Raw genomic sequence first — 18,343 nt, 5'->3', positions numbered from 1 at the left:
TCAACCGGCTTGCAGCGTGTTGACATTATCACGTAATTCCATAAATAAGCCATCCATTCCGGTGTCGACTCCCTAGAGAGTGACATCACCATTACAGGCAATTTGCTCCGCCTCCTCACCAACATTTTCCTCATACATGTCGACACACACGTACCGACATACAGCACACACATAGGGAATGCTCTGATAGAGGACAGGACCCACTAGCCCTTTGGGGAGACAGAGGGAGAGTTTGCCAGCACACACCAAAATGCTATAATTATACAGGGACAACCTTTATATAAGTGTTCCTCCCTTATAGCATTTAATATATATTCATATCGCCAAATCAGTGCCCCCCCTCTCTGTTTTAACCCTGTTTCTGTAGTGCAGTGCAGGGGAGAGCATGGGAGCCTTCCCACCAGCATTTCTGTGAGGGAAAATGGCGCTGTGTGCTGAGGAGAATAGGCCCCGCCCCCTTTTCGGCGGGCTTCTTCTCCGGAGTTTGTGATATCTGGCAGGGGTTAAATACATCCATATAGCCTCAAGGGCTATATGTGATGTATTTTTCGCCATACAGGTATTATACATTGCTGCCCAGGGCGCCCCCCCCCCCCGCACCCTCCGTGACCGCTGTGTGAAGTGTGCTGACAACAATGGCGCACAGCTGCAGTGCTGTGCGCTACCTGATGAAGACTGAAAGTCTTCTGCCGCCTGGTTCCGGACCTCTTCAATCTTCAGCATCTGCAAGGGGGGTCGGCGGCGCGGCTCCGGGACGAACCCCAGGGCGAGACCTGTGTTCCGACTCCCTCTGGAGCTAATGGTGTCCAGTAGCCTAAGAAGCCAATTCATCCTGCACGCAGGTGAGTTCACTTCTCTCCCCTACGTCCCTCGATGCAGTGAGCCTGTTGCCAGCAGGACTCACTGAAAATAAAGAACCTAAAAACTTTTTCTAAGCAACTCTTTAAGAGAGCCACCTAGATTGCACCCTGCTCGGATGGGCACAAAAACCTAACTGAGGCTTGGAGGAGGGTCATAGGGGGAGGAGCCAGTACACACCATGTGATCCTAAAAGCTTGCTTTTGTGCCCTGTCTCCTGCGGAGCCGCTATTCCCCATGGTCCTGACGGAGTCCCCAGCATCCACTAGGACGTCAGAGAAAATAAGAATTTACTTACCGATAATTCTATTTCTCGTAGTCCGTAGTGGATGCTGGGCGCCCATCCCAAGTGCGGATTGTCTGCAATACTTGTACATAGTTATTGTTACAAAAATCGGGTTATTATTGTTGTGAGCCATCTTTTCAGAGGCTCCGCTGTTATCATGCTGTTAACTGGGTTCAGATCACAGGTTGTACAGTGTGATTGGTGTGGCTGGTATGAGTCTTACCCGGGATTCAAAATCCTTCCTTATTGTGTACGCTCGTCCGGGCACAGTATCCTAACTGAGGCTTGGAGGAGGGTCATAGGGGGAGGAGCCAGTGCACACCACCTGATCCTAAAGCTTTTACTTTTGTGCCCTGTCTCCTGCGGAGCCGCTAATCCCCATGGTCCTGACGGAGTCCCCAGCATCCACTACGGACTACGAGAAATAGAATTATCGGTAAGTAAATTCTTATTTTTTGGTGGTACTCGTATTATCAGAAATGTATAAAACATTTTCCATTGTCTCAATCATGTAACGTGTGGCCCTACTGGAAATCACGGTTGTCTCTTCACCGTCGACACAGGAGTCAGTATCCGTGTCGGCGTCTGTATCTGCCATCTGAGGTAACGGGCGCTTTAGAGCCCCTGACGGCCTATGAGACGTCTGGACAGGCACAAGCGGAGTAGCTGGCTGTCTCATGTCAACCACTGTTTTTTTATACAGAGCTGACACTGTCACGTAATTTTCAACAGTACATCCACTCAGGTGTCGACCCCCTAGGTGGTGACATCACTGTTACAGACACTCTGCTCCGTCTCCACATCATTTTTCTCCTCATACATGTCGACACAAACGTACCGACACACAGCACACACACAGGGAATGCTCTGATAGAGGACAGGACCCCACTAGCCCTTTGGGGAGACAGAGGGAGAGTATGCCAGCACACACCAGAGCGCGCTATATATATATATATATATATATATATATATATATACACATATATACACAGGGATAACCTTATATAAGTGTTTTTCCCCTTATAGCTGCTGTATGTTTTAATACTGCGCCTAATTAGTGCCCCCCTCTCTTTTTTTAACCCTTTCTGTAGTGTAGTGACTGCAGGGAAGAGCCAGGGAGCTTCCCTCCAACTGAGCTGTGAGGGAAAATGGCGCCAGTGTGCTGAGGAGATAGGCTCCGCCCCCTTTTCGGCAGCCTTATCTCCCGTTTTTCTGTATGTTCTGGCAGGGGTTAAATGCATCCATATAGTCCAGGAGCTATATGTGATGTATTTTTTGCCATGTAAGGTATTTTTATCATGTTTTATTGCGTCTCAGGGCGCCCCCCCCCAGCGCCCTGCACCCTCAGTGACTGGAGTATGAAGTGTGCTGAGAGCAATGGCGCACAGCTGCAGTGCTGTGCGCTACCTTATTGAAGACAGGAACGTCTTCTGCCGCCGATTTTTCCGGACCTCTTCGCTCTTCTGGCTCTGTAAGGGGGCCGGCGGCGCGGCTCCGGGACCCATCCAGGCTGGGCCTGTGATCGTCCCTCTGGAGCTAATGTCCAGTAGCCAAGAAGCCCAATCCACTCTGCACGCAGGTGAGTTCGCTTCTTCTCCCCTTAGTCCCTCGATGCAGTGAGCCTGTTGCCAGCAGGTCTCACTGAAAATAACAAACCTAAACTAAAACTTTCACTAAGAAGCTCAGGAGAGCCCCTAGTGTGCACCCTTCTCGTCGGGCACAGAAATCTAACTGAGGCTTGGAGGAGGGTCATAGGGGGAGGAGCCAGTGCACACCAGTTAGTCCTAAAGCTTTCTTTAGATGTGCCCAGTCTCCTGCGGAGCCGCTATCCCCCATGGTCCTTACGGAGTCCCCAGCATCCACTTAAGATGTTAGAGAAAAAATAAGAATTTACTTACCGATAATTCTATTTCTCGGAGTCCGTAGTGGATGCTGGGGTTCCTGAAAGGACCATGGGGAATAGCGGCTCCGCAGGAGACAGGGCACAAAAAGTAAAGCTTTTCCAGATCAGGTGGTGTGCACTGGCTCCTCCCCCTATGACCCTCCTCCAGACTCCAGTTAGGTACTGTGCCCGGACGAGCGTACACAATAAGGGAGGATTTTGAATCCCGGGTAAGACTCATACCAGCCACACCAATCACACCGTACAACTTGTGATCTAAACCCAGTTAACAGTATGATAACAAAAGGAGCCTCTGAAAGACGGCTTCCTACAACAATAACCCGATTTTTGTAACAATAACTATGTACAAGTATTGCAGAATAATCCGCACTTGGGATGGGCGCCCAGCATCCACTACGGACTCCGAGAAATAGAATTATCGGTAAGTAAATTCTTATTTTCTCTATCGTCCTAGTGGATGCTGGGGTTCCTGAAAGGACCATGGGGATTATACCAAAGCTCCCAAACGGGCGGGAGAGTGCGGATGACTCTGCAGCACCGAATGAGAGAACTCCAGGTCCTCTTTTGCCAGGGTATCAAATTTGTAAAATTTTACAAACGTGTTCTCCCCCGACCACGTAGCTGCTCGGCAGAGTTGTAATGCCGAGACCCCTCGGGCAGCCGCCCAAGATGAGCCCACCTTCCTTGTGGAATGGGCATTTACATATTTTTTGCTGTGGCAAGCCTGCCACAGAATGTGCAAGCTGAATTGTACTACAAATCCAACGAGCAATAGTCTGCTTAGAAGCAGGAGCACCCAGCTTGTTGGGTGCATACAGGATAAACAGCAAGTCAGATTTCCTGACTCCAGCCGACCTGGAAACTATATTTTCAGGGTCCTGACAACATCCAGCAACTTGGAGTCCTCCAAGTCCCTAGTAGCCGCAGGCACCACAATAAGCTGGTTCAGGTGAAACGCTGACACCACCTTAGGGAGAAACTGGGGACGAGTCCACAGCTTTGCTCTGTCCGAATGGACAATCAGATATGGCTTTGTGAGATAAAGCCGCCAATTCTGACACTCGCCTGGCCGAGGCCAGGACCAACAGCATGGTCACTTTCCATGTGAGATATATCAAATCCACAGATTTGAGTTGTTTAAAACAATGTGATTTTAGGAATCCCAAACTACGTTGAGATCGCCCAGTGCCACTGGAGACATCAAAAAGGGGTTGTATATGCAGTACTCCCTTAACAACTTCTGGACTTCAGGAACTGAAGCCAATTTCTTTCTGGAAGAAAATCGACCGGTCGAAATTTGAACCTTAATGGACCCCAATTTGAGACCCATATACACTCCTGCTTGCAGGAAATGTAGGAATTAACCTAGTTGAAATTCTTCCGTGGAGCCTTCCTGGCCTCACACCATGGAACATATTTTCACCTAAGCGGTGATAATGTTGTGCGGTCACCTCCTTCCTGGCTCTGACCAGGGTAGGGATGACCTCTTCCGGAATGCCTTTTTCCCTTAGGATCCGGCGTTCACCCGCCCTGGCGTCAACGCAGCTGCGGTAAGTCATGGAACAGACATGATTCTTGCTGAATCAAGATCCTTTCTAGTATCTCTTGAAGTTCCGGGTACCAAGTTCTTCTTGGCCCAAACCGGAACCCCGAGTATAGTTCTTACTCCTCTCCTTCCTATCATTCTCCATACACTGGGTATGAAAGGCAGAGGAGGGAACACATACACCGACTGGTACACCCACGGTGTTACCAGAGCGTCCCAGCTATTGCCTGAGGGTCTCTAGACCTGGCGCTTCATGTGGGACGCCATCATAACCACCTTTGGTCTTTCCCAACGGTTTACAAACATGTGGAAACTTCCAGATGAAGTTCCCACTTTTCCGGGTGGAATTCATTTATGCTGAGGAAATCTTCCTAGTTGTCCACTCCCGGAATGAACACTGCTGACAGTGTTATCACATGATCTTTCGCCCAGCGAAGAATCCTTGCTGTCATTGCCCTCCTGCTTCTTGTGCCGCCCCGTCTGTTTACGTGGGCGACTGCCATGATGATGTCCTACTGGATCAGCACCGGTTGACTTTGAAGCAGAGGTCTTCCTAGGCTCAGAGCATCGTAAATTGCCCTTAGCTCCAGTATATTCATGTGGAGAGAAATCTCCAGACTTGACCACACTTCCTTGGAAATTTCTTCCTTGTGTGACTGTTCCCCAGCCTCTCAGGCTGGCATCCGTGGTCACCAGAACACAGTCCTGAATGCTGAATGTGCTGCCCTCTAGAAGATGAGCACTCTGCAGCCCCCACAGAAGAGACACCCTTGTCCTTGGAGACAGGGTTATCCGCTGATGCATCTGAAGATGCGATCCGGACCATTCGTCCAGCAAATCCCCCTGAAAAGTTTTTGCGTGAGATCTGCCGAATGGAATCGCTTCGTAAGAAGCCACCATTTTTCCCAGGACTCCTGTGCATTGATGCACTGATACTTGGCCTGGATTTAGGAGGTTTCTGACTAGGTCGGATAACTCCCTGGCTTTCCCCTCCAGGAGAAATACCTCTTTCTGGACTATGCCCAGAATCATTCCTAGGAACAGCAGACGTATCATCGGAAAACAGCTGCGATTTTTGGAATATTTAGAATCCACTCGTGCTGTCGTAGAACTACTTTAGATAGTTCTTTTCCGACCTCCAACTGTTCTCTGGAAACTTGTCCCTTTCAGGATATCGTCCAAGTAAGGGATAATTTAGATGCCTTTCTTCTTTTAAGAATCATCTTTTCGGCCATTACCTTGGTAAAGGCCCGGGGTGCCGTGGATAATTCAACGGCAGCGTCTGAAACTGATATTGACAGTTCTGTATCACGAACCAGAGGTACCCTTGTTGAGAAGGGCAAATTTGGACATGGAGGTAATCCTTGATGTCCAGGGACACCATATAGTCCCCTTTTTTCCGGTTCTCTATCACTGCTCTGAGTGACTCCATCTTGATTTGAACCTTTTTATGTAAGTGTTCAAAGATTTCAGATTTAGACTATGTCTCACCAAGCCGTCTGGCTTCAGTACCACAATATAGTGTGGAGGACTAATACCCTTTTCCTTGTTGTAGGAGGGGTACTTTGATTATCACCTGCTGGAAATACAGCTTGTGAATTTTTTCCCAATACTGCCTCCTTGTCGGAGGGAGCCGTTGGTAAAGCAGGCTTCAGGAACCTGCGAGGAAAAAATGTCTCGACTCTCCAATCTGTACCCCTGGGATAATACTTGTATGATCTAGGGGTCAACTTGCGAGTGATCCCACTGCGCGCTGAGACTCTTGAGACTACCCCCCCACTGGTGGAGGGCTTCTTTTCCTGGGAAGGGGCTGCCTGCTGCAGTCTACTTCCCTTTCCTCTATGTCTGGGCAGATATGACTGGCCTTTTGCCCGCTTGCCCACATGGGAACGGAAGGATTGAGGCTGAAAAGACAGTGTCTTTTTCTGCTGAGATGTAACTTGGGGTAAAAAGGTTGGATTTCCCAGCTGTGGCCGTGGCCCCCAGGTCCGACGGACCGACCCCAAATAACTCCTTCCCTTTATACGGCAATACTTCCATGTGCCGTATGGGATCTGTATCACCTGACCACTGTCGTGTCCATGACATCTTCTGGGAGATATGGACAACGCACTTATCTTGATGCCAGAGTGCAAATATCCCTCTGTGCATCTCGCATACATATATATAGAATGCATCCTATTAAATGCTCTATATCAATAAAATATTTTTAGTCAGGGAATTCGACCAAGCCAACCCAGCACTGCATCTCCAGGCTGATGGCGATCGCTGGTCGCAGTATAACCACCGTCTGTGTGTATATACTTTTTAGGATATTTTTCCAGCTGCCTATCAGCTGGCTCCTTGAGGGCGGCCGTATTTGGAGACGGTAACGCCACTTGATAAGTGTGTGAGCGCCTTATCCACCCTAATGGGTGCTTCCCAACGCGCCCTAACTTCTGGCGGGAAAAGGTATAACGCCAATATTTGCTATCGGGGTAAACCCACGCATCATCACACACTTCATTTTATTTTATCTGATTCAGGAAAAACTACAGGTAGTTTTTTCACTTCCACATAATACCCTTTTCTGTGGTACTTGTAGTATCAGAAATATGTAACAGCTCCTTCATTGCCCTTAACGTGTGGCCCTAATGAGGAATACGTTTGTTTATTCACCGTCGACACTGGATTCAGTGTCCGTGTCTGTGTCGACCGACTGAGGTAAATGGGCGTTTTTTATAAAAAAACCCTGACGGTGTTTCTGAGACGCCTGGACCGTTACTAATTGTTTGTCGGTCGTCTCATGTCGTCAACCGACCTTGCAGCGTGTTGACATTCTCACGTAATTCCCTAAATAAGCCATCCATTCCGGTGTCGACTCCCTAGAGAGTGACATCACCATTACAGGCAATTTCTCCGCCTCCTCCAGCATCGTCCTCATACATGTCGACACACACGTACCGACACACAGCACACACACCTGGAATGCTCTGACAGAGGACAGGACCCCACTAGCCCTTTGGAGAGACAGAGGGAGAGTTTGCCAGCACACACCAAAAAACGCTATAATTACATAGGGACAACCTTATATAAGTGTTTCTCCCTAATAGCATCTTTATATATATATTTATATCGCCAATTTGTGCCCCCCCTCTCTGTTTAAACCCTGTTTCTGTAGTGCAGTGCAGGGGAGAGCCTGGGAGCCTTCTCTCCAGCCTTTCTGTGAGAGAAAAAATGGCGCTGTGTGCTGAGGAGATAGGCCCCGCCCCTTTTACGGCGGGCTCGTCTCCCGCTCTTTAGTGAAGTTTGGCAGGGGTTAAATATCTCCATATAGCCTCTGGGGGCTATATGTGAGGTATTTTTAGCCAGTATATAGGTTTACATTTGCCTCCCAGGGCGCCCCCCCCCAGCGCCCTGCACCCTCAGTGACAGCGTGTGAAGTGTGCTGAGAGGAAAATGGCGCACAGCTGCAGTGCTGTGCGCTACCTTTAGAAGACTGTCAGAGTCTTCAGCCGCCGATTCTGGACCTCTTCTAACTTCAGCATCTGCAAGGGGGCCGGCGGCGCGGCTCCGGTGACCATCCAGGCTGTACCTGTGATCGTCCCTCTGGAGCTAATGTCCAGTAGCCAAGAAGCCAATCCATCCTGCACGCAGGTGAGTTCACTTCTTCTCCCCTCAGTCCCTCGTTGCAGTGATCCTGTTGCCAGCAGGACTCACTGTAAAATAAAAAACCTAAGCTAAACTTTCTCTAAGCAGCTCTTTAGGAGAGCCACCTAGATTGCACCCTTCTCGGCCGGGCACAAAAATCTAACTGGAGTCTGGAGGAGGGTCATAGGGGGAGGAGCCAGTGCACACCACCTGATCTGGAAAAGCTTTACTTTTTGTGCCCTGTCTCCTGCGGAGCCGCTATTCCCCATGGTCCTTTCAGGAACCCCAGCATCCACTAGGACGATAGAGAAATGTTTTTTTTAACTGTTTGGTGCCTAGTCCTATCAATCAACCCTATGGAAGGGAGAAGAAACAGCAGTTTACTCTGAAAAAGGAAATGCTAGTTTGTAACGGCAATGCAAATTTATCTTCCATGTCCAAACCATCTCCTACTTGAAATACCCTTTATGTAGTGCTAAAGCTGGAATGTACAGTATATACCAGAAGTTAGCTTAAATATACTCATTATAGAACTTTATCAAATGTGACTCCATTTCTTAGTTTAAGCCAGGTTTTCCTTAGTTGGACAATATTACCTCATATATTAATGCTGGGCTCACATCTGGCTAACTTGTCTGCCAGTCCACAGTCCAAGCAACTGATTGCTAAAGTTATACGCACTTCCCAATCTCCTGCTTGAAATGTCTGGCCAGACATCACATGTGGGTGAGCTTTTAAGCTTCCCTGCTGAGTTGTGATGTATGCAGTACCTACAGCTGTAAGATACATAGGCATCAACTGTGCTGCAGGGCTGATGCAATATATCTGTGAATGCTGTACATACAGACAGATGGTATTTTGCAATATGTCATTTGTCAGGCTGAATGGATAACTATGCAAAGTGTGCACCCAGCATTAGACTCTCCCTTTATGTGAGCTTAAAACAGATATGGCCTAATATGAGGGTAAAAGCAAAAAGAGACTTTGTAGTCTGTTTAATAGCGGTATGATATACAAACAGTAGGAATACTCTTATAAATGTTAGCATCTACCAATTCACCAGATTGTGTTCATGCCATATCATAAAGGCATTATGACACATGGGGTGGGATTCAATTCTTTTTCACCCCTTTCCACACCCATTCTGTTTCTGCCCTCAGGGACGTTGTATCATTTCAGCTTGCTACCCCTGGAGTAGCGAGGCACACAACCCTTTACACAGCTAAACCTGATTACTATGGGCACAATAACAGATCTTTTTAGAAAAAAAATTGGGCATGATATATCATTTGAATCTCACCCATTGTTTCACAGTAATACATCTTCACTTATCTTGGGTTTTAAGAATAGTGTACTTAAGAGTACTTGTAAAATTATAAGTACTCTTAAATATATCTAGTTTTAACACATGTATAGTCCAGATAACCTAACAATTACATTATAAAGCAGGTGTAGACAGAATATGGGCCACCAGGTAATTGTTTCAGACCCCCTACTGCTGACTTTGGGCTGGCTTGTGGTCCAGTACTGGCCCTTGATTCAATTTAAAGCATTTTATGGCTCTGCTTTAAGTTCAAGTTGGATTTTTGAAGCTGTAATGCAGACACTTAAAAATAAGATTTTACTTACCGATAAATCTATTTCTCATAGTCCGTAGTGGATGCTGGGGACTCCATCAGGACCATGGGGAATAGCGGCTCCGCAGGAGACAGGGCACAAAAGCAAGCTTTTAGGATCACATGGTGTGTACTGGCTCCTCCCCCTATGACCCTCCTCCAAGCCTCAGTTAGGTACTGTGCCCGGACGAGCGTACACAATAAGGAAGGATCTTGAATCCCGGGTAAGACTCATACCAGCCACACCAATCACACCGTACAACTTGTGATTTGAACCCAGTTAACAGTATGATAACAATGAAGTAGCCTCTAAAAAAGATGGCTCACAACAAAAATAACCCGATTTTTTTTGTAACAATAACTATGTACAAGTAATGCAGACAATCCGCACTTGGGATGGGCGCCCAGCATCCACTACGGACTATGAGAAATAGATTTATCGGTAAGTAAAATCTTATTTTCTCTAACGTCCTAGTGGATGCTGGGGACTCCGTCAGGACCATGGGGATTATACCAAAGCTCCCAAACGGGCGGGAGAGTGCGGATGACTCTGCAGCACCGAATGAGAGAACTCCAGGTCCTCTTTTGCCAGGGTATCAAATTTGTAAAATTTTACAAACGTGTTCTCCCCCGACCACGTAGCTGCTCGGCAGAGTTGTAATGCCGAGACCCCTCGGGCAGCCGCCCAAGATGAGCCCACCTTCCTTGTGGAATGGGCATTTACATATTTTTTGCTGTGGCAAGCCTGCCACAGAATGTGCAAGCTGAATTGTACTACAAATCCAACGAGCAATAGTCTGCTTAGAAGCAGGAGCACCCAGCTTTTTGGGTGCCTACAATATAAACAGCAAGTCAGACTTTCAGACTCCAGCCGTCCTGGAATTATATATATATATATATATATATATATATATATATATTTTCAGGGCCCTGACAACGTCTAGCAACTTGGAGTCCTCCAAGTCCCTAGTAGCCGCAGGCACCACAATAGGTTGTTTCAGGTGAAACGCTGACACCACCTTAGGAAGAAACTGGGGACGAGTCCGCAGTTCTGCCCTGTCCGAATGGAAAATCAAATATGGGCTTTTGTAAGACAACGTGTGGCCCTAAAAGAAAATACGTTTGTTTCTTCACCGTCGACACTGAAATCAGTGTCCGTGTCTGGGTCTGTGTCGACCGACTGAGGTAAATGGGCATTTTACAGCCCCTGACGGTGTTTGAGACGCCTGGACAGATACTAATTTGTTCGCCGGCCCTCTCTTGTCATCAACCGGCTTGCAGCGTGTTGACATTGTCACGTAATTTCCATAAATAAGCCATCCATTCCGGTGTCGACTCCCTAGAGAGTGACATCACCATTACAGGCAATTTGCTCCGCCTCCTCACCAATATTTTCCTCATACATGTCGACACACACGTACCGACATACAGCACACACATAGGGAATGCTCTGATAGAGGACAGGACCCACTAGCCCTTTGGGGAGACAGAGGGAGAGTTTGCCAGCACACACCAAAACGCTATAATTATCCAGGGACAACCTTTATATAAGTGTTCCTCCCTTATAGTATTTTAATATATATACATATCGCCAAATCAGTGCCCCCCCTCTCTATTTTAACCCTGTTTCTGTAGTGCAGTGCAGGGGAGAGCATGGGAGCCTTCCCACCAGCCTTTCTGTGAGGGAAAAATGGCACTGTGTGCTGAGGAGAGTAGGCCCCACCCCCTTTTCGGCAGGCTTCTTCTCCGGAGTTTTAGATATCTGGCAGGGGTTAAATACATCCATATAGCCTCAAGGGCTATATGTGATGTATTTTTCGCCATACAGGTATTATACATTGCTGCCCAGGGCGCCCGCCCCCCCCCCCGCGCCCTGCACCCTCCGTGACCGCTGTGTGAAGTGTGCTGACAACAATGGCGCACAGCTGCAGTGCTGTGCGCTACCTGATGAAGACTGAGAGTCTTCTGCCGCCTGGTTCCGGACCTCTTCATCTTCAGCGTCTGCAAGGGGGGTCGGCGGCGCGGCTCCGGGACGAACCCCAGGGCGAGCCCTGTGTTCCGACTCCCTCTGGAGCTATGTCCAGTAGCCTAAGAATCCAATCCATCCTGCACGCAGGTGAGTTGAAAATCTCTCCCCTAAGTCCCTCGATGCAGTGAGCCTGTTGCCAGCAGGACTCACTGAAAATAAAGAACCTAAAAACTTTTTCTAAGTAACTCTTTAAGAGAGCCACCTAGATTGCACCCTTCTCGGCCAGGCACAAAAACCTAACTGAGGCTTTGAGGAGGGTCATAGGGGGAGGAGCCAGTACACACCATGTGATCCTAAAAGCTTGCTTTTGTGCCCTGTCTCCTGCGGAGCCGCTATTCCCCATGGTCCTGACAGAGTCCCCAGCATCCACTAGGACGTTAGAGAAATGCTTGTAACATTAATATCCTTTGTTGGGCTTCATGCCATTCATTTACATTGTTGATCTCTCACATCCAACCCTCTGACCTCATCTCAAGCCTTACACCCCTCCCACCCCCAACTTACCTCTTCATTGATTGCCAGATGTGTCAGCCTGCATTGCTTCAATTACTCCTGTTCATTAAAGCCTCTGACCTCAACCTACCCACTTTATATAAAATACAGTACATGTATGCACTCTTGTCCAGAAGATGTGCTGGATCCTCAAAGGAGTAGCACAAGTTTGCATCAGCCATGGTTAGTCTCTGGCTGTAAGTATAAACTTTAGCACCCCAGCAATATATGCTTGTCCAGATATGTAGAAGCCACGAGTAGTAATTATGTAAATTTTGCCCTTGTTAACTCTGATCAAGAGTATAGCTATATGTACACACTAGTTTAGTAGTCTGAGAAACCTCTACAAAACATTCTGTACATCCCTCAATTTCTTTAAATCTTTGCTCATTACAAATATGCAAACAGTTAGCCACCTTGTTGGGTGACATTTTGGCCATTGAGGGGAACCCAAAACATTACCGTAATCCTAGTAGGCCCTACACACTGGCTCACATCAGTCAAAGATATGAATGATCTTATTCATAAATGATCAAGATACCATTCATATCTTTGTGTGGAGGGCTCCAGCGATGAATGATGCATGGCCCTGCGCAAGAAACTTCACTTCCCCCATCACTGTCCCTCCGCCACCAGGTCACCTGTATCCGCCATCAGGCAGCTTGGCGGTAGATCACCCAATGTGTAGGGCCCTTAAGAGTTATAATGGTGAAAAGGTTTCATGTTCAAAGGATGTAACCAACTTTCCCCCCCATATTGTAGTGAGACTGGAAGCCTTGATCTGACCTCTTTCAACTGTGTAGTGTTTGAGGCCCTAAACCACAAAGAGTGCGAGGAGATTATAAAGCGCATTGGTGAGTACTGGTGTTTGCCAGGAGTAGATAAATTGAATACTGATCTTTCAACAGCTATGATTTTTATAGATGCCATTCTACAAACACAATACCCCTACATTTGATGTCCTAATCATAGTCAGTCAAGCTTGTATGGTGAAGGGCAGCAAACATTTTGTATTACAAGTGTGACTTATCCTAGCACAGCAAGTAGTCAAATAAAATTTAGAGTAGCCTTGTATAACATAAGCACTGTAACAGTCATTAAGCTCATATTGTATACTTTTCTTTACAGCAACAGGTTTCAAGCATACAGAATGGTTTGTTTGAGGATGAAATTACACTAGCAATATTGTCTCACTGACCAGACACCAAATGTTACCGCAGCAGCCTATAAACACCAAAGCACCCTTTGACAGAAAACTTTGTACTACGATTGTTTAAGTGTAAATAAAGAACTTTTATAGATGTTGAGTGTTCATTAGAAGCACATGAATGACAACATTGAATGTAAAACATTTAATTTAAAATATGGACACTACAATATATAAAATAGCTCTCATAAATGCACATTGTGTTCTGTAGCTGCCTTAACACATCAATCTGCACTTCAGAAGCACCAAAAAATCCTCACGATGTGCCAGCAGTGTTAAACTTGCCAGCTCTGAGTTACATGAAACAATGGAGCAAAACTTCAGGAATACCAAACTAACAGTCCCAACAGTTTAGTGTGGTCAAATTCTAGGCAGGATAATCACAACAGAATGACCCTGTTAGTCTTGAACATATCTTGAATACAAGGTGAATGTCAGGTATATGCAGTTATAGCATGGTTGTCACGCTGGAGGATCTATAACCAGCAACTTATTGCATTGGTTGCAACATAGAACAGGGTCAGAGTCATGCAAAAGCAGTAGAAGCACCTACTGCCCTATGTCAAGCTCCAATTGGAGCCAACAGTAAGAGGGCAGCCATGATAAGCAGTCACCCTGAGTGGCAGATGGAATGGATTGCAAGGTACAAAAGGAGACAGAATATAAAACAAATGGAAAACAAAGTATTTTACAGGATTTACTATAAAAATTAGTCACAAGCGACTATGCCCGTTCTCCTCGTATCCTGCGAGCAAGTTGGATGTCCTTGGGCATAATGGTAACCCTTTTGGCATGGATGGCACAAAGGTTGGTGTCTTCAAACAGACCCACCAGATATGCTTCACTGGCCTCCTGCAGGAAAGACAGCATTAGTAGATGCACTACAAATACAAGTGTCTCTAGTACAGCTGCTCTAGAACAATTCTGTCATCCCTAGATTACCATTTAACTGTGAGTAGAGACAAAGGAAAGCAAGCCTCTTGTGTGACAAGTATCCACAAGAAAAACTTAATGTTGTAGAAAAGCAGGTCTAGGGTTTACTGGAAGTCATTAGAACGTAGTTTACCCATGCACGCATACACATAAAGGGGGGGGGGGGGGGGCGGGGGAGAAAGAATTCAAGTCTGGGAAAGTACCCTGGATTCTACAGGTTAATGCCTGTTAACATGGCAATTTACTGGGTGAGAAAAGCAGGCTCTAGGGCATTCAGAGGCTACACCCTGCAGTGAATTACGGCATAACCAAATTCCTCCCTATCGTGACAAATCAATTGCTTTTTGCACCCCCCAGCTGAGCATCTTTAACAATGGGCATCTATTGGAGCTCCTGAATTGTTGCTCTGATCAGATGCCCATTGCTAGATAAGGCACTCGCCAGCTTGGGGGGGGGGGGGGGGGGGGGGGGGGGGGGGGGCAAATCACTTACCCCCAGTGTTTGCTCAGTCCACTGATCAGTTAACAGAGCTAAATATAAGTCTATATAATCAATCTTCAAGTAAACTTAAGACATTCAGTGTATATTTTTACATCACAAACTGTTTGTTATATGTACCTGCAAAGCTCCAATAGCAGCACTCTGGAACCGCAGATCAGTCTTGAAGTCCTGTGCAATTTCTCTCACCAGGCGTTGAAATGGGAGCTTACGGATCAGTAGCTCTGTTGATTTCTGGTAACGACGGATCTCACGTAGAGCAACAGTTCCTGGCCTAGAATTAAGAACAGAGAGATAAGGTGCCATATCTTCTCATGGGAACATTAATGGTGTAAAGCTGGTAATCTTTCTAAAGAGTTGTGATGTTGTCCATAGCAACCAATCAGCTTCCAGGTAGCAAACTGATAAAGCTGTCCCTGCATGCAATAGTTGAGGCATCCTTGCGATCTCCTCAGTTCACATTGCAGATTTGGGCAAATTAATCACATACATGATGCAAACTGCAATAAATATGCCCACGAGTACTACAAGTGGGTGAGGAAGGAGCTCCAAGTGAATCACACTAGCATTAGTGGTAGCCAACCCTGAACCTCAAGAGCTACCAACAGTTCATGTTTTCCAACTCACCTGGTAGGTGCACATGTACAGTTATTACTGTCACATTTTAAAAGATCCACAGGTGGAGTCTGAAGAGGCCTGGAAAACATGCACTGTTGGTAGCTCTTGAGGACCAGGGTTGGCTACCCCTGCCTAAAGTAACACCAACCTAAATAGGTTAACGAACACAGACAGGCTACCGAAACATCCCAGTTTAGAACGAGAACTATTGCCATACCATTACCTGGCTGATCCACAGTAATCGGAACACCCAGACAATAGCGTGTATGGGGGGCAACAGATTTGAAAAGATCAGACAATGAACATGCCATATCATCCAGCATGATAGCAGCAATGTACTAAGCCTTGGAAAAAGCTATAGTACAGCAAATCAGCTGCAGTTTGTGCTTGGGGGAAAAAAAAAAACAAACAAACAAACAAAACCAGACAACTGGTTGGCACTTCACTGTTTAGTATATAGGGCAATATTCAATTGTTCCATCGCACCCAATATCCCATCTCAAGTGAGAGGGATAGATGAGATCACAGGGCAACATTCAATTTATTACACCCATAGCAGGGAATTTATTACACCCATAGCAGTCGGGTTTAGCAGAATAAAGCTGCTACACCCAACTAAGCTAATAGTCATGATGCAAAAGGTCCCACTTAGGCACCCAAACTTGTCACTTCACACATTTCAGCTCACCACCGGCAGCAAGCTGAAGTTTTATTATCACATCAGTATGCAGAAGCCATTGACTAGCCACAAGCAGGCAGATGCAGGAGGAGAAATCAATATCTCCCAATGTATCAAGTCTCCTGCATCAGGCACTGTATGTACATTTCCCATTACATCACATGGGCAGGAATGGGGCAGTGTTCCTGCACCAACAAAGACATTGTGGCCAGTACACAGATCTTGCGGTATGCCCATGTTATATGCAAGGTCTGATGCGGTGAGATAATATGCCTGCCAGCAGGACCAGCATTTTCTCTGCATGAGTATGCCAGAATAAAGCAGTGGATGACAGATAACTAATATGTTACATTGGTAGCAACTCTAAGAACGAACCAAGCACAGATACACACCTGTACCGATGCGGCTTCTTCACACCGCCAGTAGATGGCGCACTTTTCCGGGCTGCCTTTGTTGCCAGCTGCTTGCGGGGCGCCTTTCCTCCAGTTGATTTACGAGCGGTCTGCTTTGTACGTGCCATGTTCTAACCTATAAGGACAAAGAGTAGCTACCGTTAGTGTAGTAGTCACTGGTCAACGTATACACATACAGCAGCGGCGGCACACGGACTTGGGAAGGGGTGGGGCTCTGACAAACGGCCAGCACTACCGAGGCTCAGCTAATACAGTGACGCGGAAAGTTGGCCGCGCCCACAGCTCACTACACACCCGGAGGCGGGTAGCCCTGTGCGATCGGTCACCGATAACTCACACGGGTGCTACTGGGGACTGCCTATAGTTGTTATTAACCGTGGAGACAGACACGTGACGCGTAGCAGACTGGTTGGTTGTCGACTGTGGAGATGTTGGCTCAGCAGTTTCACAAGACGTTTCTCCTCCAGATACAGGGTTACGTCACAATAGCAGCAACGGCCAGCGCGTTCAAGTGTTATCACGTGGGCAAAAGCAACCACTCATGGCACAAAGTATACAGCTCCGGACACCATTACCGTGGAAAGCCCCATCCTTTCAGAGGGGGAGGGGTGAGGGCGATCTACCACACCGAGCACAGTCAACACAGCCACCAACTTCACATAGAGCACAGATCGCAACATAGCGCTACCAGTGAAACAGCGCTTCCACGCCCTATAACAACTTTCCGAGGTACACACAAATAAAGCTACCGCTCACCCTAGTCCGTTACCTCCCAATCCCCGGGAGCAAGTACAGGCACTGCTAGCTCTAGCCTCGACCATCAACACCTACCTCTAATGTTGTCTTGCTACTAGAAGACACTGCACACTCTTCCGTCACCAAGGATCGTCTATACGTAAGGCAGCCGAGTGCTCACCTTATATAGTCAGACAACGTGCTACGTCAGAGCTCCCTTTCGTTGCGTCACTCCCGTTTATACCTGAGTACGCTTCTTGATTGGCTGGAGCACGATGCGTAATTCGAGTCACTAGCGCCAGCTCCGCCCTAAGGCTCTTGTGCGCTGATTGGTGAGATTTACCGCTTGTGATTGGTTCTAAACGTGACGTTATGATTGGTTAATTGAAACAGGCATGGACCAATGAAAATAGACCGTTTTCCTGTGCCCTGATTGGTCGAATTTGAGCACACTTCTATCCTGTTCTTGTTTCAAAGCTCGGCACAATGCTTGCTAGCATAGCACTGGTGACAGTGAATAGGGAAAGAGACGAGGCAGCAGCAGCTGGTGGTGCGGGGGGGGGAGAGTGACTCAGGACGGAGGGGATGCAGTTAGAGCACATAAATTTAGGCGCAGAGATATATTTAACAGCAGCTACGGGGTAAACACTAAGGTACAGTGTAATCCCTGGGTTATATAGCGCTGGGGTGTGTGCTGGCATACTCTCTCCCTGTCTCCCCAAAAGCCTTTGTGGGGTCCTGTCCTCAGTCAGAGCATTCCCTGTGTGTGTGCTGTGTGTCGGTACGCCTGTGTCGACATGTTTGATGAGGAAGCATACGTGGAGGCAGAACAAGTGCAGCTGAGTGTGGTGTCGCCGCCGACGGTGCCGACACCTGATTGGATGGATATGTGGCAGGTGT

At 47.2% G+C, this 18,343-nt stretch overlaps 2 protein-coding genes across 4 annotated transcripts in view; one reads left to right on the top strand and one right to left on the bottom strand.

Annotated features, from left to right (window-relative positions):
• Nucleotides 1-13,646, top strand: part of LOC135055958 (uncharacterized) — a 179,550-nt gene extending 165,904 nt beyond the window's left edge. Inside the window, exons 15-16 of the mRNA XM_063960586.1 lie at nucleotides 13,123-13,214; nucleotides 13,489-13,646. Coding sequence (XP_063816656.1) covers nucleotides 13,123-13,214; nucleotides 13,489-13,523 — 127 coding nt within the window. The 3' untranslated portion in view covers nucleotides 13,524-13,646. The remainder of the gene's footprint in view (nucleotides 1-13,122; nucleotides 13,215-13,488) is intronic.
• Nucleotides 13,647-13,697: 51 nt separating this feature from the next.
• On the bottom strand, nucleotides 13,698-17,665 carry LOC135055959 (histone H3.3A). 3 transcript variants are annotated; one of them, XM_063960587.1, is made up of 4 exons: nucleotides 17,540-17,665; nucleotides 16,688-16,823; nucleotides 15,119-15,272; nucleotides 13,698-14,419 (listed from the first exon to the last, which is right to left on the bottom strand). In XM_063960587.1, exons 2-4 carry the CDS (start codon nucleotides 16,813-16,815, stop codon nucleotides 14,291-14,293), a joined length of 411 nt encoding a protein of 136 aa, XP_063816657.1. In that variant the 5' UTR covers nucleotides 16,816-16,823; nucleotides 17,540-17,665; the 3' UTR covers nucleotides 13,698-14,290. The 3 variants fall into 3 exon arrangements, with proteins under 3 accessions (XP_063816657.1, XP_063816659.1, XP_063816660.1); XM_063960589.1 differs by lacking the exon at nucleotides 17,540-17,665 and adding an exon at nucleotides 17,046-17,161; XM_063960590.1 differs by lacking the exon at nucleotides 17,540-17,665 and adding an exon at nucleotides 17,003-17,025.
• Nucleotides 17,666-18,343: the final 678 nt, after the last annotated feature.

Source organism: Pseudophryne corroboree, chromosome 3 (genome assembly GCF_028390025.1).
Source record: "Pseudophryne corroboree isolate aPseCor3 chromosome 3, aPseCor3.hap2, whole genome shotgun sequence".
Lineage (NCBI taxonomy): Eukaryota > Metazoa > Chordata > Amphibia > Anura > Myobatrachidae > Pseudophryne > Pseudophryne corroboree.
The sequence above is the reverse complement of the archived record's forward strand: the minus strand, read 5'-3'. Positions and strand labels throughout refer to the sequence as shown.

Bases quoted from the DNA above. Each gene is read 5' to 3' on its own strand.
- LOC135055959 (XM_063960587.1), bottom strand. From the start codon at position 16,815: ATGGCACGTACAAAGCAGACCGCTCGTAAATCAACTGGAGGAAAGGCG. The intron at 15,273-16,687 runs GTGTGTATCTGT...TCTTAATTCTAG, and splicing joins AAGAAGCCGCATCGGTACAG to GCCAGGAACTGTTGCTCTAC. The intron at 14,420-15,118 runs GTACATATAACA...TCTTTCCTGCAG, and splicing joins CTGCTATTGGAGCTTTGCAG to GAGGCCAGTGAAGCATATCT.